The 22,539-nt window shown below is 46.7% G+C and overlaps 1 protein-coding gene across 2 annotated transcripts in view; it reads left to right on the top strand.

Annotated features, from left to right (window-relative positions):
- The first annotated feature begins 12,442 nt into the window (after positions 1-12,442).
- Positions 12,443-22,539, top strand: part of HIVEP3 (HIVEP zinc finger 3) — a 63,779-nt gene continuing 53,682 nt past the window's right edge. For both annotated transcript variants that reach the window (XM_086479523.1, XM_086479524.1), the window contains exons 1-2: positions 12,443-17,560; positions 21,686-21,831. In XM_086479523.1, coding sequence (XP_086335649.1) covers positions 12,443-17,560; positions 21,686-21,831 — 5,264 coding nt within the window. The remainder of the gene's footprint in view (positions 17,561-21,685; positions 21,832-22,539) is intronic.

Raw genomic sequence — 22,539 nt, 5'->3', positions numbered from 1 at the left:
GTCTGAAGGGCAGGAAACGGAAACTCCGATGTGCCCTTGCATGAATTAATTCACGAGGAAGAAAAATGAAGCCGTTGGAGAAAAGGGGGTGTCAGTTTGCGTGTATGCTGGCGTTGAAAGGATGGCAAACCAAAACTGGTGCGACCTTGGCAGTTGTTGCTGTTTTGCCACGTAAAGCAGTGGGTCGGTTGAGCGTTGTGTGTCGTTGCACGGTTTGGTGTGTACGTAGGTGTGCACAGAGGTGCAGATGCACTCGGGAGTGGGTGCTTCGCTGCCCCAGTTGGCTGTGCCTGTACGAAGAGCAGGAGCCTTACTGTGGGCTTGGACTGTAATCCTGCGTGGGGATAAGTGATAGTGCAGCTCGCAGCCACTGGCGGCCTCCACTCCCAGTGAGAGAGGTTGTGTGTATGGAGACCTTTTCTGTAGCATTTCTTCTCCTCACTTCTGTATCCAAAGCAAACTGGAAGCTTTTTGTGATGTCAGTTTGAAAAATCACTTTGTCGTTTTAGTGAGATTATACAATAATCTTGGAATCTGTTTTAATTTTATTTTGCTTAAGTTGTATTGCATTTTGCTTAATTGCTTCTGCTTTATTGTTAATGAGACAAAAAGCAGTTTGTGTAATAGCTTGCAGAGCAAAATTATCAAGGAGCAGAGACAGAATTTGCATGTTAAAAGTTTCTTTTTATTGTTTTCATTGTCTTCAAATTCCTCATTTGGTTTTGTTCGGTCCTGCAAACCTGCTGTGCCCTGCAGGCAACATCACTGACCTGTCTGTGTCCTGCAAGTGCATCCTTAGGGCAAACTCACCTGGACCATGGCAGAAGGATGAGGAGTTCTCCATGGAGCAGGATGGTACACAGCCTATACCCAACATGTGGTCAAGGCAGCGCCTTGTCCGCCTGAACTCGGCGTCAATCCTTCGTTTCTGGTCACTTCTGCAATCAGCCACAAGTAGCCCTCTTACATTTACGAAATACACCAGAATTCCTCATTTTCCCTCTTGTGGAATGGCTTCAACTGCTGCGGTAACCAACTGTCAGAAAACCACAGGCTGAGTTAAACACTACAGATAACAAGCCCATGACACTTGTTTTTTTGGGGGTTTTTCTTTTATTTTTTTTTTTCCTTAGCGAAGCCAGAGGGGAATACTACTCTCAGGAAGCCCATGAAATGCAAAATAAACTGGAAAGGAAATTATATTAATCAGCTGGTGAGCATCATGCAAGAAGCTAGGACATGCAGGCCTGTGCCTGGCGTTACCCCTGCTGTGGAGGGCTATGGAAGGCTAAACAAGTTATTACTAGCTCCAATCTGAAAAGAGCACATTTGCAACCTTTCCCCAGAGCTTCCTCTGTGTCCTTACGAAGCAAAACCATATAGGAGTTGCATAGTCTGGCATGGGGTCTAAATCATGGGTGGTAAAATCTGTGAGTATAAAACACTGGAGAATACTCTGTAAGGAATGGGAATTAATCTCATTATTACACACAGTCATGACTGCCTTGCTGCTGCTGCCTTGTTTCTGTCGTTCAGTACTGTTTTGCAAAGTGATTAACTGACCATCTAATTTAGGTAGCTGCAGGCTTGCCTGCTGGGTAACCCTTCACTCCTGAAGTCGATGAGAGAAGAGGTTCCATATTGGTCCCTTATGGACAACACAGTCCAGATGTGTGAGTAGAAGCCTGGACCTGGGACTCGCTGTGTATCGTTGCAGGGTGAAACGAAATACGAAAAGTGCTGGGACAAACTTGTTTCCATTTTGGTAGGTGATTTGGGGTCCATTTTTCGCAATGAGAGCTAAAATCACTGCCGTGTTACTGTGATATTAATCGTGGCTCTCAAATCCAGATGAGGCACTCCGCCTGCAGCATGATGGGGTTCTGAGTCTGGTGTGCATTTGCATAGGGCTTGACAAGATGTGTGCAGTGAGCCCAGGCTCCTACGCATGCAAAACAGCAGCTTCATGACCCGTGCTCTGGCTGACTCGCTGCAGGGCTGCAGACCAGCCTGGCTGCAGGGGTGCAATGGGTCTCTCTGGGACTCCCTCCTCATCCCAGCGGCTGCTTACAGGTCTTTTCAAACTGGAGCCCCGTGGTATGAGACAGCATTGAGTACGAAGTCTGGAAGTTGGGCTGTTGTCCGTTTCTTAACGTTTTGGCAGCCTGACCTCCATTGTGGTTCATCTGTCTTTGTTCAGCTTCCTGTAGTGCACTTCCTTCTGCTCCGTCCCGACCCTTGAGTCCACCAGAGAGCAAGAGGAGTCAGTTCCTCAGGGCAGGAGAAGCAGAGTAGTGACTAGCTGCAGATACGAACCTCCACTCTCCAACTTTGGAGCAACTGAAGCTCCTCTTAACACCAGTAAATAAAAGGAGCCAGGATCAATTTTCTGACCCTGAGGGCCGGTGACATGGAGGGACCTCACTCCATCTCAGTGTCTAGGCTTTGTGTGTGCTCTCTGCAGAAGGGTGAGCTTCATCTTGAAGCAAGATTCTGCTCCTCACACAGCAAAGTAATCTGGGACACTCCCTGTATCTGGGTTTTGCATTATACCTCCACTATCCATCGGCCAGTTGGCTTCTGCACAAGGCAAGTGGAGAAGCGAGCAGCCAGCGTGCAGTGACTCTTGTGCTCAGCAAGACTGTCCAGACACGGCTGTGTGCATCCATGGAAGAAAGGCAAAGCAGTCTCTGAGGTGAGGTTCATCAGTAAGTCAGGGGAGGGTCAAGGGAAACCATTTTCAGCTGATCCCTACAAAGCTTGCTGGCCATGAGACCAGGGACTGTGGTATTGACTAAAACCTCACTCCCCACTAATTCACCCTGCAATTATGAGATTGAGCAGAAATCATAAACTCCATCTGAACTGTACTTGTCCCTTTCTTTTTTTTTTTTTTCACTCCTGTGGCCTGAAACTATGTAGAAATATTTTGGAAGGTTTCTCAATACATGAGTTTAACCATAAGTCTCAGAAGGGGGAACATATTATAAGGGAAAGGCAATTACTGCCTTAGCTGTATGCAAGACACATTACCTTGGAAAGAATCACCATCTTGCCAATAGCTGGCTTCCCACTCCTGGTTTGGCAGGCCTGGAGTGTTCAATTCAGATGAATTTTGAAAGAATCATTACGCAGCAGTAGTTTCAAAATATTAGTTTACTAATGACTTTCTTGCACCAATGAGTGTGTGAGAAGTGAAAGCAGCAGAGATTTTTACAATCCTCTGGAGGAGACGTGATGGTGATGCACGTAATCCCTCTTCACGGTCACAAGCGTTGAACGGTTCTTGAGGGTCATCCTAAACATCGCAAGAGAACTTGGTTTGCTTGAGTTTTGTGCAAGAAAACGGGATTAGTTTGATTACAAATGTAAATATACCCAAAAAACCCCTCTGGAATGTGAGTGGTATATTGGCATACCCTTCCCGTCTGCAGGAGCCCGACTGCAAATCCCAGTTGTGCTTAAAGATGGAAACTGAGCAGCCGGGGGCTGGTCCAGGCAGCACACCGAGGCTGTCTGCAGGAGCTGGGTCTGCCTTAGCCCTGTGCCGAGGGTTTGCGTTGGACGGGGCAGAGCTGAGTACCGGCCTCGAAGGTAGGACGAAACTGCCGTGTCTTCTGCATTCGGTGTGCCCAGGAGGAAGGGGGATCTCAGCTGCTGTTTGCCACATCTAGGTTCGTGGTGCAGAGCAAGCTCCATCTCTTGCTTTCTGGCGGTGCTGCTTGCCAGGCTGCACAGGGCTTGTTGCTTTTATTTTTTTTTCCTTCTAGTTTCAATGGTGATATTTCTGGGAATATTATCTCTAAAATATGCAGATTTTGCAATAATTACTCTGTTCCGACTCAAACGCTTTTCTGGAAAAACTGTTTTAAGCGACGAAAATAGATTAACCCTTTGCACACACGCCTTGCTGGCGAAATGCAGGGTTGCTTTTGTTTGTCTGCTTTCCTCGTGGTGCGGGTATGGTGCCCTTTGCTGCGTGCAAGGGTGAGAAGGGACGTTGCTGAACCCGTGTGGGGTATAAGTAAAAGTTAATAAGCATGGCATTCAATCCTAGGCTTTTTAATGAGCAGAGAAAGTCTTCTGGATGTCTTCCCGTCTGTTTCTAGTTACACGGATCCCTGCTTATTTCTGTGGGTCTCTCCCTTCCCGTAATATCCGAGGGCCTCACAGACATTAATGGATGACTCACAACACATCTGCGAAATAAGGAAGTATCCCCGTTTTAGAAGCGGGGACTAGCGCAGACCGTAGATGATATGACTTGCCCGGTTTCACACAGGAAATGTGTAACCCAAGTGGGAATTGAACCCGTGTCACTTGAGTTTAGCGCCGGATTGCCGCCTTCCCTCGGCAAGTCCACAGCGGCTCGGCAGATGTTGCACGTGTGAAATTGGTTTAAGAACCAAACACGTGAATCATGTTGGTAGGTGCCTGGGTTTGGTAGTTTTAAAATGAAAAGCTGCTGCTTCCTAATAAAAAGAGAAAGCAAAAAAAAAAAATCATTAAAAAAAAATATTTATTTTCTAACAATCAGCTACTGCTGAGAAAGAACAAGACGTGCTCTGTGCACCTGGCCCTGGGTAGCAGGGAGCTCTGGCGGGTGCCTTTCAGCCGAGCAGGGTTTGAATGTGCCGAGCTGGTCGGGCAGCAGCGGAGCTCAGGTGTGTCGAGCCAGCGGCTCCCCCGGGGAGCGCGTCCATCGCCCGTGGCGCTGCCGTCCCGCTCGTCCCGCCGACCCCGCGCCTCGCCGGAGGGACCCTCCGTCCTCGCCGGCAGCGCCGGGCAGCCCTTTCGGGTCTGCAGCCTTCCCCCCGCCGGGGCTCTCGTCCCTTCCCCTCCCTGCTTTGCCTTTCCTCTTGCCTCCTTGCCCTGCTCTGCCGGCAGACCGGGGGCGCACAGTTGCAGCGGGAAGCCCCCTCACCAGCCCACTTCTCCAGACATCAGAACCCCTGGGCATGGGCCAGGACATCCTGATGCACCCCTGTACCTAGACACCAATTCTGTCCAGGCAGACAGGGACGTACAAACACAAAGAAGAATGAGTTTGGAAACTAAAACCTGCCTGCTCTGGACGGCCGGTCCTCAGTGAGCAATTCTTCAAACACCTGCATCACGGCGGTGATGGCCCCAAGGAAAGTGGAACTTCAGCTCTCTTCCCAGCGAAACGAGTGCTCCTTGTGCTGGGGTTTGTGGGGGCTGCAAGGTTCAAATGGACACGACACTTCACCAAACTTGTTTCCGCTTTGAGCCTGGGATGCGGGAGGAGACAGGGCTGTCTCCAGGCACTGCAGTGTTATCTATCCACTGGTTTGTTTTTCCTGAACTTACAGCTTCTGGGAATCTGGATGGCAAAACCAAAATGAAAACCTAAGTGGTGAAAAAATGGCCTTTTTCTCATGTCTGTGGTTGAGCATGCTCCTCAGGTGAGAGGAGACTGCTTGCCAAAGGTTTTAGTTTCCAAACTCATTCTTCTTTGTGTTTGTACGTCCCTGTCTGCCTGGACAGAATTGGTGTCTATGTACAGGGGTGCATCAGGATGTCCTGGCCCATGCCCAGGGGTGCTGATGTCTGGAGAAGTGGGCTGGTGAGGGGGCTTCCCGCTGCAGCCTCCTCTTGACACAGCTGGTATTGGCACAAGGAGGCGGCACTGGGGCTTGCAGCATTTTCAGGGGGAGGAAAAAGATGGGGAGGTGGAGATGGGACTAGCATGATCAGGTCTGTGGTAGCAGGAGGTTGGAGCGATAAGGAAGGTGTAGTCCAGAACCGGACACAATATAATAAAAAGGCAACGTGACATCAAGCTGGGGTTGAGGAAGGTGGCAGGAGTGAAGCTCAAAACTTTGGGAATATTTGGGCACGTGAGCCATAAAGTCAGAAGTTGTCCTGCAGCAGGCAGTTGTGGAAGGAGCTGCTGTCTCTGAACGTGAAACCCCTTGAAGCTTTCATAAATTCATCACAAAGCCTGAGAGACCTTAAACTGCTTGTGAAAACCAGGGTTTCTGTGCAATCAGAACTGTGTTCTGGAGGTGCTTTAGTAAGGAATGTGTGCCGCCACCCTTTGTTCCTTCAGTGGTTCAGAAACACCGTGAGCATGTAGGAAAGGAGGAGAGGGGTGTTCAGTCCTGATTGTGTTTTTCCCTGAGCTGAGAGCTCTGGTGGTAGGTTCAAACCCCTCAGCTGCAGAGTGGATTGCACAGGTGCCACTGGACACAGGATCTGTGATGGGGACACCAACATACGCTGTCCTGTGGAATTGCAACCCTTGTTGTCTGTGAAGGAAATACCTTTTTCTGTGCATGTAAGGTACGCTTGGAGCATGCTCCATGTTCAGGGTCGGTTTTATAAGGTAGATTTTTATTTGGAATGTTGCTTTCCTTTATCTATACCTGAGCCATGTGCAGATCCCTTCAGTTGTGACAGAAGCTTTGTGGAAGGTAAGTATGGAGGAACCGAATGGTTTACTTGGCCAAAGGTGGTCTAAGTGCAAAACTCGGGACTAAATACGAGCTTTGGAGGAAGGGCTGCAGCACCCGTGTGCTGATCTGAATACCCAGTATCTGAGCAGACCTGAAATCCACGCCAGGGTGTGGAGCCTTTGCCTTGTCTGCACTGCATCTCCCGCGGCTGACACCAGCCCGGCTGTGGTTTCCCTTGCAGCCCCATCCAGGAGGAGGAATACCCCACGGCGATGGGTTTCCTACAGGCGTGCACGTCACCATCAGGGTAAACGTGAGGAGGTGAATGCAGCCACCGAGGGCTTCTCCAGCTGTTGGGACCGAGTTTGTGTACTGTTCGGTTACCAAGCAATCCTCTCCATCAGGGCACCTGATGTAAGCCCTGTGTGCTCGCTGCCGAGATGGCATTTGAGCATACGTGCCTGATGATCCCAACGTGCTGTTTCTTTTACAGACCGAATTAAATCGTGGGCAAACAAAAAAGAGACACCATCAAAATTACAGACTACCGAGTCCACTGTAAGTAATCGCTGTTTTTTCCCTGGTGACTTACCCTGGATATGTACTCTGCCCTTTGCAGTGGACTCAGCCTGGGAACGGGGCTTGCTTTGCTGTTTGTCTGGTTTACTTTGCTTTTTCTTCAATATATTTGAGAAACTTTTGCCTGGCGAGTCCTGCGGTAGCATTTTATATTATTGAGTCTAGTTACAAGACGTAATGACAGGAGATCTGCTACTGCTGCCTGCTGCTTGCATGGTAAACCCCTCTCGGTCATAAATCACTTTGAACGTCTAAGGTGGAATCAGCCCTTGTGTTCGAAGCTACAGCTGGGATCTAGTTGCAAAGACCGTGACCTCCAGGCAGCAGAAAGCCCTACCACCCTGTGCTTGGCCCATCACCTTACCTGCTTTTGTGAAGTGTGGACTTGCAGAGTTTTTGTGATGACTGAGGAACGTCACGAGCTACTGAAAAAAGGGACCTGTTCTCCCACAGATGTGTCGCTTCAGGTTGATTCATCTGCAGGTTAAAAAGGGGTAAATGCTGAATGTGGCTTTGCTGTAGACAGGACATTTTAGTGACTGCCAGTAAGAAGGGAGCTGTACCTGTCCCTCAGCAGAGCAGAAATAGGAACTTGTGCTTTGCCTAGATCATTCGCTTTCAAAAAACTTGTAAGATTTTAAAATATATTTAACATATGTCAGGTACGTTAGTCATTGGTTAAATTTGGTTAAAATTGTCCAAATGGCTTAAAAATTATTGTGAGGAATAAACAGGCAGATTTTCTAGTAGCACACAAGGCATTCTTACATAAGCCTGGCATCCTTAAAAACAGGCTAAAATCTGATGTAGAGAAGAAAATGCTGTTATGTTTGGAATATTATAGAAAAGGTAGAGTTGTAATAGCTTCTCGCTAATCACACTGGATCTCGATCTGGCTGGGACAGGACCAAACACCAGAGAAAATCCTTCCATCTGCTTGAGTATTGCAAAGAGCAGAGTTTTGCCACCAACAGGGTTTTGAGGATCAACAGGGTAATGAGATGTTTCAGTGTCCTGGAAACAAAAGACAAGCGACAGAAATCCAAGCACTGCAGTTTTCCACATGTCACTCGAAAGGAATGAATTCTGGAAGCCAACCACAACATAGAGAGAGGCCTGATGCCTTCAAATATCTTTTCAGTGATGTTCCCACTTGGAGCTCAGGTGTCAGGTGCATCCTGCAGCATTTCTCTTCCCACTTACGGGTGGTCTCAGTCCCAAATCCAATGATAAAGATCTTGTTTGGGCGAATGGCTGCATATATGTGGTGATAGTCCCTGGCACAGAGGGACCAGCCTAAGGCTTGACACTGGTTAGCTCTTCCTCAGACTCTTTAGGAGGATTTAGGTGAGGTTTAGGATTGGGAGAGGCTGTGTGCCAAGGCCTCTTTGTAGGAATTCGTTGCATAATAAGGTAATTCAAAATACCAACAATTGTGACTTTCTGAAAGAGCATTTCTAGGCATTTTAACTCAGGCTTTAGGGTAAAATTCTGGTCCCATTAAAATCAGGAGGAATTCTGTCATTGATTTCTTTCCTCAGGGTGGCAACCTTTGTTTCCGTCATTGCGAATGAAGCAGGCATTTCTGCTCATGTTCGCTCCGTTGCATTTCAAGTAAAACCCTAAGAAATTATGTTTGAATAGAAATAATAGCTGGAATCACCAGTTTTAGTGCCTGTACTTTGGATTTGGCCACAGACATGCAATGTGAGCAGCTGGAAACCATGTGCCATAAAATCCATGGGACTTTTTTCTTAAAGATTTGCTGCTGTTGTGCCCGTGCCGTGCACTGCCTTGCTGTGCGTTAGCTGCCGTTGTGCTGTGCTACAGAGCGCCGTGCAGAACACAGGCTAAGTGAAAGTGATCAGCAAAACAGTAGAGGCATAGCGTAGGGCAGAGGGAAGAAGCTACTCAGGTCGTGAGGAGGAGGAGACAAAAGTAGAAGTAAAAGATGTGCCTTTTCTGAGAAAAAATGGGAGAATTGTGCAAGTGTAAGGAATACTAAAAGGCTGAAGTCTGAAGCTAGATTTCGACAGAGGTAAAGAGAAGAGAAACTGGAAGGAATTAAAAAGAGGGTATGTTTTCCCACCCACGTCAGTCCCGCTGCATTTCCCGACGGAGCCAGTAGGAAACTGCCTGTGTGCAGAGGAGCTCCGTGGAGGGCTGACCCGCGCCAGCCCCCTCGTCTCTGCCGGCTGGAGGGCTGCATCAGGCGAAAGGGAGAGGAGAGGAACAAGGTCTCTTATCTGATGTCGTGCAGTGAGGTGCTCCTTAGCTACTCAAGGTTGTATCTGAGCTGGGCAGAGCAGTGTTAGGCATCTGCAACCAGATTTTTGGAAGTTCTCATTCCCTTTCTCTACTATGCCTCTAACTTCATCGGGGAGAAACCCTCCTACAATTTTCAGCTGGATTTTTTTCTGCCACTTTGTTCTGCACTGTTGAATTTTCCTTGGAGAGGTATCAATCTGGAGTAACTACATCCAGCCAGGAGAATTATCTTTTGCCATTGCCATTCCAGGGCCCAAGTCCAGTAATGGAAAAAATATGTAGAAAGTAGCCTGAATTGCCCCAGAATGTAATACGCTCACTGCTGTGGGCAGCAAGTGTGCTTGTTTGTTGACCAATTCTTTAAATGTTAACTTTTGTGCGGAGTTCCTAACAAAATCAGCTGGGGCCCATGTGTTCATCAAAGGAGGCTGAGGATGGTCTGAACATTCGGGATGATATTGTATCATCTCAGGAAGCTTCCTCACAACCCTCATTCTTGTACTCTTAGGAGTGGATACGGAGCCTATAGGAGAAAACACAGTATTAAAATGTTTTTCAGGCATTCTTGACTTGGCAGATCTTAAATGTGGTTGCTTGAGCTTGTGGGAGGCGGTGTTCGCTTTGTGCTTGCTGAAGAAGTCTCGCTTAAATCCTTTTCTACCACGTTAATATGGTATGTGTGTCTTGAGTGGGGCAAAGAACAGCATCTTGGGCAAAAATCAAGATGATAAATCAGCTCTGCAATGGTCTTTGATCTTGAATAAGTCCTAAGCTTGAATGAGCTTTACGTCTAGCCCAGACCACAGTCGGTGTTAGTCAGCATCAAGGACCCAGCACTCTCTAAAATAGGGGTTCAAAAGGTAATTAATTACTCCTCATACCAATGAGCCCATGAACATGAGGCACCTTTCTTAGCAAGCTGGGGCAGGTGCAGTTGCTCTGCAGGTCCTGGGAAGATGTGAAGCTCATGCTGGACAGGAGCAGAACCTATGTCTTGGGAAAAGGGAAGTGAAGTATAAGGACAGGACTGATTTTCTGTACGTTTACCGAAGATGTGGGTGTCGCAGCTGGCCGAGTGAGCCACTAATGCAGTCAAGAAGAGATGACGTCTCAGGGCAGTCAATCTCACTGAACTGAGACCTTAATGTGGGATGCATTGCCCCCGTTGGGTCCCTCATTGGCACCTGCCTCTCTTGGGGATGGTATAGGGAGTTGTGCATATGGACTTGAACCTTGACTTCTGGCCATGTAAGGTTAGGTGAAATCAGTCCTGTCCAAAGAATAGTCATTTTTAATCACTTTTGTAAAGGCTAGTTGGTCATGATGTATCCTAGGGTGTTATCATATCTTTAGACTGATAAATTGAACCAAGTTACCTTACGCTCCACATCTCTCCTTTCTCACTGAATGTGGAGAGTCCACAGTGTTGTAGGAATGAATAAGGAGTGGGTAATCCTTGGAGGACTTCATGCTGAACACAGCCAACCTCTTCTGGGTCTTTGCTGTTGCTCCTCAAGATGAGGAGCCAGGCCATTGTGCAGCTAAAATCTCAGTCCCCTGTGCTTCCCTGTTTTGCTGGATTTACACTTCAGCCCCGTCCACACGCCCTCCTGCTGCATGGGGCAGGATCAAAGCAGCAGGGCTGTGAGCAATTTCCCATAATTAAACCAATGCAATTCTGTCATAGCAAGGCGCTGCTCCCTCAGGCAGATAACAGCTTCCTAAAAAAGGAAGGTAGTTCTCATGGTAAATTACATGTGTCAATTTGCCTCATTTAAAAAGCACCATCCTTATTTTCCTTCGGACTATCCCACCCGTTCTCTGTTCCGTCTCTTGATGATGCTGTCTTATTTCAGTGGAATCGGGGTATTTCCTCCCCAAATGTCTCATTGACAGTTGTATTTGCTGACAAGAGTGGTAGGTTTAATGGAGCTTCCCGTTCTGATTCACTGTAAGGAGGGTTCCCCTTACAGACAGCAGATTTCGACATCCCGCCTGTGTGAAATGCAGGCGTGCTATAGAAGTTGGCTTTGGACCATTGTTTGGTAACAAAAGGCAGGAAATTAAAGAGGCAACATTTCAGTAAAAGAGTGGGTGCGCTTTCTCTTCACCTGCTCTTGTTGTAAATGACCCTGAAGATGATGGCAAGCTTAAGAGCGGATTTTATGCAGAAAAGATTTGCTTTTTATTTGTCACTGAATGTGTGTGCTGCATTAGGCAGTGCTTTGTATTTAGTCAGCTTTACTGTGTAGTCTCTTTGGAAGGGAAATATAAAAATTGTAAAACCATAAATGTTTGCAGCAGATTAGAAGGAATTCAAGTTTGAAACCATTGTAAAACATTTTTCAAAACTGTCTGTGTTTCAAGTTACTGTCTTTGGTTACTGCTACAGAGCCAGGTTATGTGTGCATTAAACTGAGCATAAGCCCCTGAGGTTTGACTTAGTACAATTTATGTTTGGATTACCGTTAAAAGTAATGTCTCGTGAATGGTAGACATTCAGTCAGTTATTTTGAATTACTTTTGTGCAAAATATTTACTGTTAATCCTCTATAGAAATAGCAGTATTTAATTACTTAAATACAAATGCTAAAGTAATTTTTTCTGTTTGTTTTCTTTTGGATGTAATTACAGAAATGTGGGAAATACTTTTCCAAGGCTTTTGAACTCAAAAGTGGAACAGAAGGAAGACACAGGGGGACATACACCATTCAGTGTTATTTTCCTTGCACAGGAAAAAAAGATCATTATGAGATGAGCACTAAAGTCTCAAGTTTTCAAAGGTTTGCATAACAAACAAGAGACACATTGTGGGTTGCATCTTGACTTTGAAGGCTTGCCACTGTCAACTGAAATAAAATGGCAAGGTTTAAAGCCTTAACCAAGTGCACAAGGAAAATATTTGGACTAAAAGTTTTGGAAAGTTTTCTCTCTTTGAAGTAGTTTGTCATGTGTTACCAATGTGAACTTTATTGACCTTGAAACATTTTTTTTTGAATCAAATAGCAACTAGTGACACTTTAGTAAAAATCTTAAATCAACAACCATCTCCTGGCGGCTCCAGCTTCGTAGCAAATGCAGGCAAAACAGGGAATCTACAGAAGAGACCTTTATTATTCGTAAATGAAGCCTGCCAAAACCTTCCCGAAATAGCATTCAAAGACCCTTTTAAGGTCATGGATCCTGAACAAAGCCAGAAGAGCACAAAAAAGGCTGAGGAAAGTCCAAGAAAGAGGCTTCCCAAAGGAGAGGCTTTCCAAGCCAGTATCTCATCCGCAGCTACGTACCAGGGCAGCTCTGCTTCTTCGCAAGGAACGCCTCTCCGAGATATCATATCGCAGCAGCACTTTTCTGGTTCTTTGCCAATTCCAAGAGAGGAGTCTCAGGAGAAGACTGGACATCAGAAGCAACCTAAGCCTTCCTCTTTTGAACATCCTCCCCACGTTTCGCAGCTTCAGCAACACGCACTGTCACCAGCATTTATGTCTCCTGGGAAACCGGAGCATGTCCTCGAAGGTCCCACATGGCAGCTAGTTGATCCAGTAAGACCAGGTCCCTCTGGCTCCTTTTCATCGCCCGGGCTTCACTCTCACCACAGCCAACTCCTACCTTCCCATTCACCAATCATTCCTGGAGAGGACATGCCGTCCGTTCAAAAGGTCTATATCCCTCGCACTTCGCAGGTTTCCTTAAAACAAGCCGAGGAAGTGCACAAGAAGGAAAAGAAACCTCAGAAGCCAGGCAAATACATTTGCCAGTACTGCAGTAGGCCTTGTGCGAAGCCAAGTGTGCTCCAAAAACATATCAGGTCACACACGGGTGAGAGGCCGTACCCTTGCATTCCATGCGGCTTTTCTTTTAAGACTAAGAGCAATTTGTATAAACATAGGAAATCTCATGCTCATCGAATAAAAGCTGGGCTGGCCTCAGGAATTGGAGCGGAGATGTATCCGTCGAGCTTGGAAATGGAAAGGATTGGCGGGGAGGACTTCGAAGAGCCGACAGAAGGAGAAAGCACAGATTCAGAGGAGGAAACCGGTGCGATGTCAGGCCATTCGGTAGAGCTGTCACCCAGGCAGAAGCACACCCTGTTGTCCAGTAGTTTGCTGAGTGGAGGGAGCCAAGGCTCCAGCCATGACCGGTGTTCATTGTCTCATTCCAGCATGTCTCAGTCTCTTGAGGACAGCACCCAGTTTGCGGAGCCATCATCAGACCATGCTCTGAGCCATAAATCTGAAGATACCCATACTATAAAGCAGAAGCTCGCACTCCGCTTAAGCGAACGGAAGAAGGTCATAGATGAACAAGCTTTCCTGAGCCCCGGGAGCAAAGGGAGTACCGAGTCGGGCTACTTCTCAAGATCAGAAAGTGCAGAGCAGCAGATCAGCCCACCAAATACTAATGCAAAATCTTACGCAGAAATTATTTTTGGGAAATGTGGTAGAATTGGGCAAAGGACTGCAGCGTTAGCTGCAAACACAACCCAGGGCTTTCCGCACCTGTCTACCGAAGAGAAACCGAGTATGGTACCCTTATCTGTGCCTAGAACACAGGTTATTGAACACATCACTAAGCTAATTACCATTAATGAAGCTGTTGTAGATACCAGTGAAATAGATAGTGTTAAGCCTAGAAGAAGCTCTTTATCTAGACGTAGCAGCATTGAATCTCCAAAGTCTGGTGTATATAGAGAACCGTTTCAGTTTGATATCAAGTCTGGTTCCAGTAGCCAGTTGGATGCATCGAAAGTGTTGACATCCCACGGTGAAAAAATTAAGCCCGAACAATCATTATTGTCACTTCAGCAATCCCACAGTGCCACAGAGACAGTGCCTCTCCTAAGAAGCCACTCAATGCCTTCTGCTGCATGCACTATAAGCTCCCCACATACCTTTAGAGGTAGCTATTCATTTGATGATCACATCATGGAGCCTGAAGTCTTAAGTCGCAGTCAAGCGTTTTCTTCCCATCCTCGAATGCTGAAACGACAACCAGCTATTGAGCTACCTTTGGGAGTCGAATACGTCTCGGAGGAGGTTAGCTCTGCGAACAAAGAAACTGTTTCCAAACCTCCCGAGGAGCCTGAAACCAAGGAAAGCGATCTTACCAAAAAGTCACGGAAGGGTCCGAAAGTTAAAGGATTCATGTACGAGTGTAACATATGTGGTGCTCGGTATAAGAAAAGGGACAATTATGAAGCCCATAAGAAATACTACTGTTCAGAACTGCAGGTCTCAAAGCCTCGTTCTTCCGCTTCCCATACCTCTTCAGAGACTGAGAAAAGTGTTGCGGATCCTGAGTGGCCCCAGATGATGCATTACAAGCTGGGGAGCAGTTTGGAGCTCACCCCGCTCCGGAAAAGGCGAAAGGAAAAGAGCCTCGGTGATGATGAGGAGCCTCCAGCTTTCGAGTTGTCTGACACCCCCTCCTCCAGTACTGGGCCAGGGTCTCAGTTTGCAAACCCAGCATCGTCTGATGTCGCTTTAAACCTAACCCGTGAATCCATGAAGTCACCAGCAGATCCGGGTAAATCCGCACCTTCTGATGTCAGCGCCAGCTTTCATTCCAGGAATACCAAACCAGCTCCGAGTACGGAGGGCAAGGAGAGAAGAACGACCTCGAAGGAGATCTCCGTCATCCAGCACACGAGCTCCTTTGAGAAGTCTGACTCTATTGAGCAGGCGAGCAGCTTGGAAGGAGAAGACAAGCCCTTATCCCAGTACTCATCTCAGCCGACACCCCAGCACAGCCGACCGCCTCACTCCCTGCAGCCCAAGCTGGTACGCCAACCCAACATCCAGGTCCCAGAGATTCTGGTCACGGAAGAGCCTGACAGACCAGAAACAGAGCCGGAGCCTCCTCCAAAAGAGCCAGAGAAAACAGAGGAATTTCAGTGGCCGCAGAGGAGCCAGACCCTTTCTCAGCTCCCTGCAGAGAAACTCCCACCAAAAAAGAAGAGGTTGCGGCTGGCAGAAATGGCTCAGTCTTCCGGAGAGTCCAGTTTTGAATCAGTCTCACTCACCCGAAGCCCGAGTCAGGAAAGCAGCATATCCCATGGCTCCAGCCACTCTGTCTCATTCGATCGTGAAGATCACAGCAAGTCAGAGTCAACTAGCCAGCCCTCTGAAACCCACCCAAAGCCTCCTGGCATTGGCTCACACATGTTGATGGTACCGAGCCACCATCATCATTCCAGGGAGATGCGGAGATCTGCTTCCGAGCAGACACCCAACGTGTCTCATCCTTCCCAGATGTCAGAGACCCGCAGTAAATCGTTTGACTATGGGAGCTTGTCGTCCACTCCTGCCTCAACCCCCGGCCCCTCATCCTCCTCGGCTCCACAGGAGAGAAGGAAGTGCTTTCTAGTTAGACAAGCATCCCTCACTAGACACCCAGAGCATGAGCCAGACTCGGCCCCAACAGGCCGGCCAGAGACAGAAGATCCGATTCCTTCTTCAAGTAAATCTCCTTCGACAAGTTTGCCCCATCAGCCGACATCTTCATCCCCTTTGCACTCTCATGGTACTTACCCAAGTGAAAAGAGTCAGCCAAAAGACAGCCCTCAGCCAGCATATACCCAGCCATACACAGAAGCTCTGCAAGTGTTTCATCATCCCATACCACAGCTAACGCTGCATGAAAAGCAGTTCATGTCCCCCCAAGTTTCTATCTTTCCCTACCAGCACCTTCTGCCGCAGCCAGGGCAGTCTGCAGAGCTCTTCGCTGCGCACACCATGTCTGACATCCTCTCTGCTCAGTTCACCATGCCTCAGATTCCTCCTTCCATATTTCAGAGCCCGCCGCTGCCTCTCCCGCAAACGCTCATCCACCCAGGCCCGCTTCACATCGCCCCTCCATTAATGTCTCACCCTGCTGAGGTGCCGTTCAGGCAGCACCCTTCATTCCTGCCGGTGCATTACCCTGGCTCCTCATCAATCCCTTCCGCCTTTTTTCTGCCTCTTCAGTCTCAGTTTGCTCTCCCGTTGCCAGGTGAAGCCGGTGGACATTTACCGCAGATCAAATCCAGTTTATTCCCAGCAGCAGGAACCTCCAGTCTTTCCCCGTGCACGGAATACGGCTTGGACAGTAGGTTGCATCCTCTGACCTGCACGACAAGTCCTTCGGTGTCTGTATCCGCGTCTCAGCTCGTTGTCCCGACGCGGTCAGACCCAATGGTGTCGCTCGTTGTCCCTGTTCGCATTCAGACAAATATGCCGTCCTATGGGAGCGCGATGTACACGACGCTTTCCCAGATTCTGGTCACTCAGTCCCAGTGCAGTTCCTCTTCAATTGTTCTCCCAAAATTTGATGACCGCCAACCCAAGGGTACCCTGGTCTGTAGCGCCGATGTTCATGGACTAGGTTTTGATTTGGCACAGATGATCACAGAGGATCAGAGAAGCATTTTCCAGAGCCCGTATCTGAGAGTGCCCTTACCTTTACCGGAGCGAAAAGGCTATATGCCGCTCACCTCCCCATCAGACAGCGTCCTTGGGCTGGAAGGAGGCCCATCAACAGTTGGTGGAAGCAAAAGGATGCTCTCTCCAGCTGGTAGTTTGGAGCTGACGATGGAAACACAACAGCAGAAGAGAGTGAAAGAGGAGGAAGTGTCTGAAGCAGAAGAGAAGTTGGAAGTAGTGAAGCCACCCAGTGCAATAGAGGAAGGGAAAAAGCAGGATAAATCTCACTTCCTTGCAGAAAGCCAAGGCAGGGTTGAGGTCGAAACACCGCCCAGTTTGTCCTTAGAGCAGTCAGAGCCAAAGGAAATCCCAAGTACTTTGCAGCAAGCTGTGTCCCATCCAGGTTCTCCAAGTTTTGAGACTCTGGAAGAGTATAAGCAGCCAGCTGGCAAGCAGTTCCTCAGCAAGGCACCTTTGCAACCTGTGAAGAAAGAAGACTCCAAAGAACTGGTGGAGCAGTCTCCATCAAACCCTCCAAGCCCTGCACCTCAGTCTGAGGTCATTCATAGTGCAATGAAGTCTCGAGAAGGTACAGATACGAAGAAGGTACTTCAGTTCCCCAGTCTCCACACAACCACTAATGTCAGTTGGTGCTATTTAAACTACATAAAGCCAAATCATATCCAGCAAGTTGATCGACGGTCGTCCGTGTATGCCAGCTGGTGTATTAGCTTGTATAATCCTAACCTTCCAGGTATATCCACTAAAGCAGCCCTGTCCCTCCTGAGGTCCAAGCAGAAGGTGAGCAAGGAAACCTACACCATGGCTACTGCTCCACGTCCAGAGGCAGGCAGGCTTGTCCCGTCCAGCTCCAGGAAGCCAAAAATGACAGAGGTAATGCAATCCTATATATTTCTCCTCATCCATTTGGATACATGGGAAGAGGGGGACGAGGGATGGGGAATTGCTGTTCTTAGTTTCATAAGAGTTTATTCATCCCTCTCTCAGTTTGGTAAGCACTTGTTCTCAGTGAAACTTTTAGGATGAAGAAGCTAAAACCCACTGTAATAAAAAAAAAAAAAAAAAAAAAAAGGGCAAGCCTGCTCCAAGGCAATGTGCCAAATTTCTGTTCACCAGTTTCTACTTGCCTTGTAATCAAAAGAGCATGTAGGAATCACCACCGCACCATGAACTGCCACTGCTCAAGCACAAAGGATTAGACTTGATTTGCATTTGTCTTGATATTTCAAATAGCTTTACAACCTTTTTTTTTTTTTTTTTTTTTTTTTTTTGTAAATGCTGTTATAATTCCCTACATTTTGCATGTTATAAATGAAAAAGGATTACCTTGGGGAAATGGGATTCTGTCTGGTTGTGCATCTACTGATCTCACAGTAATGAACATGGAGAGGCATGCTTAAAAGTATTTAAAAATATTAAAAGGAGATTTGCGAGTGTATTTAGGCCCCCAAAGAAGCGTAAAGGCATGCAGTGACATTTATAGAAGTGCCTCAGTAGGTTAGACCTGGAGTCTTGTTGAAACACCCATGTCGTCTGGTCCGTTTAGTTAATGCCCTTAGCTGTCTACCTGCTTTTCCAGCTACCTAAGGATATTTTATACCTGGTTAAGGGGAGCAAGGCAAACGACTTCATAGGGGCAGAGCTCACCAAAAGCATCGGCCACGTGGGCACAGAAGGCCTTTAAGAAACTTCTGGTAGCTGCCTAGTGTTACGTAGCTCACTTTGAGGCCAGACTTTTCCCCTCTTGGTTAATGCTGAACCATACAGATCCCTTTAATCCAGATCATGTTCATGTAGATTAGCAAACAGAATTGCTCTAAAGATTTTGCAATTTGATATTCATCTCAAGTCAATTTATATTGATGGATTATTCATTTTATTTCTGTATCATGAAATGAACTCTGAATATTAAATTTATCATAATCACTGCTGCAGCTGCTGCTTATAAATATGTCTTAAAATACACAGTAGAGTCACTTCGGTTCAATAAATCTTTATTCCTATTCAGCATTTCCATCATTCTTTTGCAGAAATCCAAAAGACAGAACTTCTAGGGACATAGGGGCAGATAATTACCTATGCAGTGCAATAACCACACTAATGCTTGATAATTATGCACTCTTTTTCAAAGGATTTTATCTGAACGGTGTCGTACCATCCTTGATTTCATTCTGTAATAGAAGTGCCTGTGCTCCTCTGAGCTTTGCTCTTTAAGATGGTGCTAAAATGCACACCAAGTGTGTGTTTCAGAAATACGAGACCCTGATACCCTGAAGTTAAACGTTAAGCTCTAGACAAGAATGGTTCAGCCCTTAGTCATCGAATACATTTTTCACTGCATGCATTTGCTCAAAAGACTCAAAAACCTTTTACACAAAACCTTATAAGCTGACTGGTGGTGAAAGTTAAGTTTTTCATATTACAATGTGCAAAAGTAAGAGTTTGCCCTGCCAAATTCCCCTAGAAAATGGTGTAGCCTTAATCTGATAAACCTGCTCCTTAAAGGAGGGCCGTTCACAGAAATTATGTTAATTGCAATGGAGATAAATTGACCTCATGCCAAGCAGAGAAATTATTTTTGATTAGATGATCAGTAGGAGTGAAATCCTCAGTGTAGTTTATAAAATACATATGATTGGCACAGATTAGGAAGTCGTGTGGCTGGTTACTCAGGAAGATGCGATTAACAGGAGCTGCGTGGCCGTGGCATCAATCAAAGGTTAAAAGTTCACCCTTCGGTTAACTCTGCTCTAGCTCATTCCCTTAAATATTTTCTTCTTTATGTAAGTTGTCAGTCAACAGGACAGAAAATGTAAAACAGCTCTAATAATTTGTACAATTATGCATGCAGCAAGCTACCAGCAAGCAGTAGCACTGTAAATACTGTCTCCGTTCTTGGCTTGGTTTTTAGATTACCAGCGGGATTTACTGAGCAGATCAGTTCTGCAGTGACTGTAGGCTCCAGCGTGCATGTAGGGATGGCTAATTACACTGTATTGGGCTTGCACACTTTGTAAATTAAAGAAGATTGTAAAAGGGGATAGTAGTGACTGTATGATTTTGGCTCTCTCTGGTGCCTTTCATCTGTTTATGTTTTGTGCTTTCAAAAGTTGCAATAAATAAACCTCATGCTACATCTAGAAAGTCAATTGTTTTGTATTCCTCAGTAAATAAGGAACTGAACTGGGAAGGTTATCACTAGCATTGTTACGAGCACATAGCTCATATCAGGAGGTGAAGCCGTAACGGTGAAGGTTTAATTTTTGAAGGTGCTCGGTGTGTCTCCTGCCACTGATTTCCTTCGAGCTCAGACATCTCCGTGCCCAGAGGCATAAACTCGAGACTGTTTCTGCTGTTAAATTGTTAAAATGGTTCCTGGCACTGTTCTGTCCTGGGCTTATAGCCCTCTCCCGAGCAATTCCTGGGCACATGTAGGGAGATAGGACAGGACAGGGACCATTCCCAGGAGGCATCGAGGAAGGGTGTGTGTGTCTGATGGCATGGACCTGGGCTAATCTGGGCGAGCTGGCCCCGAGGGCAAAGAGCAGTCCTGAGCGCGCTCAGTGCTCTAAGCTGAGCTGCTGATACCACTGGGCAAGTTTGCAATGTTTGACCTCGGTTTTGCAAAGCTGCTTTTTGGCGGGTCCATCCCTCCTCCTGCTGAGGATCTGACGGTAGTACCAGCAGCGTGCTGCTGTGGAGGCTGGGGTGTAGCCCGCTGGATTGTGCTCGCCTCCGGTTGAGCTAGTCACTCGTTGGCTTCCTGTATAGCCATGGGAGACAAAGAGGCACCTCTCGGGTGATTCATCCCCCTTAAGATAAGTGTCTAAGGTTGGGCAGATGAATCACCCTTGAAAGCTGCCACTCTTTCCAGCAACTGTCGACAGTCAAGGGTCACCCGCTCTCCTTTAGGTTTCTGCCAGTTCCTTGGCTACGTTCAGGCCAAAATCCCTCTGATAACCCCAGTCTCTCCAATACCACTGAAAGTCTGTTTCCACAAATTATCTGTAAAGCGAGGATATGGGTAATTCAGCTGAACTTCAAAGATATTCTTGCACTTGTGTAAAAAGTAACCTGGGTGAAAGGCAATCTGCTTTCCTCTGTCAGAGCTTTGGAGACCCCTGTTATTTGCACTGTTAAGTTGTAGCAGGGGGGAACATCTCAAGGTTTCATTCCGGGTGTGGAGAGCTCCCCTTGCATCACACAGAGCTAGAGAGGCAGCTGCAGTGTTTAGGTCCATATGATACAACAAATAGCATTGAACATGCTAGATGAGATGTTAGTGTATGACTTAAGCCTTGGTCTAAACAAAGGGTGGCAAAGTTTAACAAAGAAAAAGCAAATTTTACCCTGGGAACATCTGGGGAGGTTGAGGATTATTTTCTCCCGTTGGTTTTGTGGTTTTCTCTGTACTGCGCCCTTGGCAACAGGGTTTCGGTGAAAGGAAATCACCCGAGAGCTTTGACTGTCAAGTGATTTATATCAAGTTCAGATGGCCAAAGTCCAAATTTGTGTGAATGTGTGCGTATGTGGGAGAAACCCAGAGGCTGAGGTTAAACATATGAATTCTACAGATGCCTCCTCTCTAGACCCTTGTAGATGTGTACATTAGAGAGAGGATTATCCAAGGACAGAGCAGTGGATTTGGAAACAGAGACCCATGGCTCCCCCACACGCTCAGAGTGACCTCAGTCAAGACACTTCTCTTTATGCCTCAGTTTTCCAGTTGGCAAGAGCTGGATAAAATTGAACCACCATATGCAGGGGGTGATTTAAAAACTTGTAAACGGTCACAGTAAATATAACATGGCCAGCAGGGCTCAAAAGCTCAGAAGCAGAGGCCATGTTCATTAGGAGGATGCCCTAATTGCTGCACATAGCTGTCAGGAGCGGCATGTGTGGTAGGTTGCTGGCTCTTTCAGAGGCTGTTTGGTCTGTGTCTGTCTTAGAGTGATTTTGTATGTAATCATGGATTGTTTTGCTCTTTTGGGGAGATAGGTTCATTTGCCTTCGCTCCTTTCTAATGAAGGTCGAAAAGATATAACTAGAGCTGAGAAGGAAGAGGATAAAAGAGGAAAATCAGAAGAAGAGGCTCTTGTAACCAAAAGAGGGGAGCCAGTCAGGATCAAGATCTTTGAAGGAGGGTAAGTGTCTCATTTTATTTCTCTTTTTGTGTCACAGTTGTATAGGAGTTACTGATAACAATGATGGCAAGTCAGTGAAGGTGCCACGTGGAGGTGAGCAGAAGGCCAGATACAGTTGGATTTCAGCTTGCTTTCTACAGCCACTGTAAAAACCTGGCCCTTGAGATCTGTAGATACTCTGGACTGCATTTATTTTCTTTTTTTTTTTTTTTTGAGTTGTCTTTAAGTTAGCAAGAACCTCAAGCTCTTTTCTGAGCGGGTGGTTGAGTGAAGATGGCTGAAGAGCACAAATACATCCTGTAGCTCTCTCTGATTTGACAAAGGTGTACTCTGTATCTCTAAATCTTTCCAGAGCCTTCTCCTGAAAATGATGTTCCTAATGATTGTTACCATTACAAGGAGGATCTGAATCTTTTCTGATGCCTGGGTTTTGGGTGGGGGAGAAAAGAAAGGTTGTATTTGTGTGATTTTAATCCCACCCAACCAAAGTAGCTCAAACCAGAATGGATGCAAGATCTAAAGTCGATGTATATCTTAATTCTTGGCTCCAGGTAATTCAGAGTACTCTTCAGTAATTCAGCACTGGTCTAATACTACTGTTTATCTTTTAAAAAATAAAAAATCAGCTAATAATGTGTCTGTGGGATACAATTAAAGATCACCCTTCCCATGTGTTGCAGAGGGGGCCAAAGAGGTACAAGAAATCCC

The sequence above is a fragment of the Leptosomus discolor genome, chromosome Z (genome assembly GCF_034619465.1).
Source record: "Leptosomus discolor isolate bLepDis1 chromosome Z, bLepDis1.hap2, whole genome shotgun sequence".
Lineage (NCBI taxonomy): Eukaryota > Metazoa > Chordata > Aves > Leptosomiformes > Leptosomidae > Leptosomus > Leptosomus discolor.
Note: the sequence above shows the minus strand (reverse complement) of the source record. Positions and strands in the feature narration are given on the sequence as shown.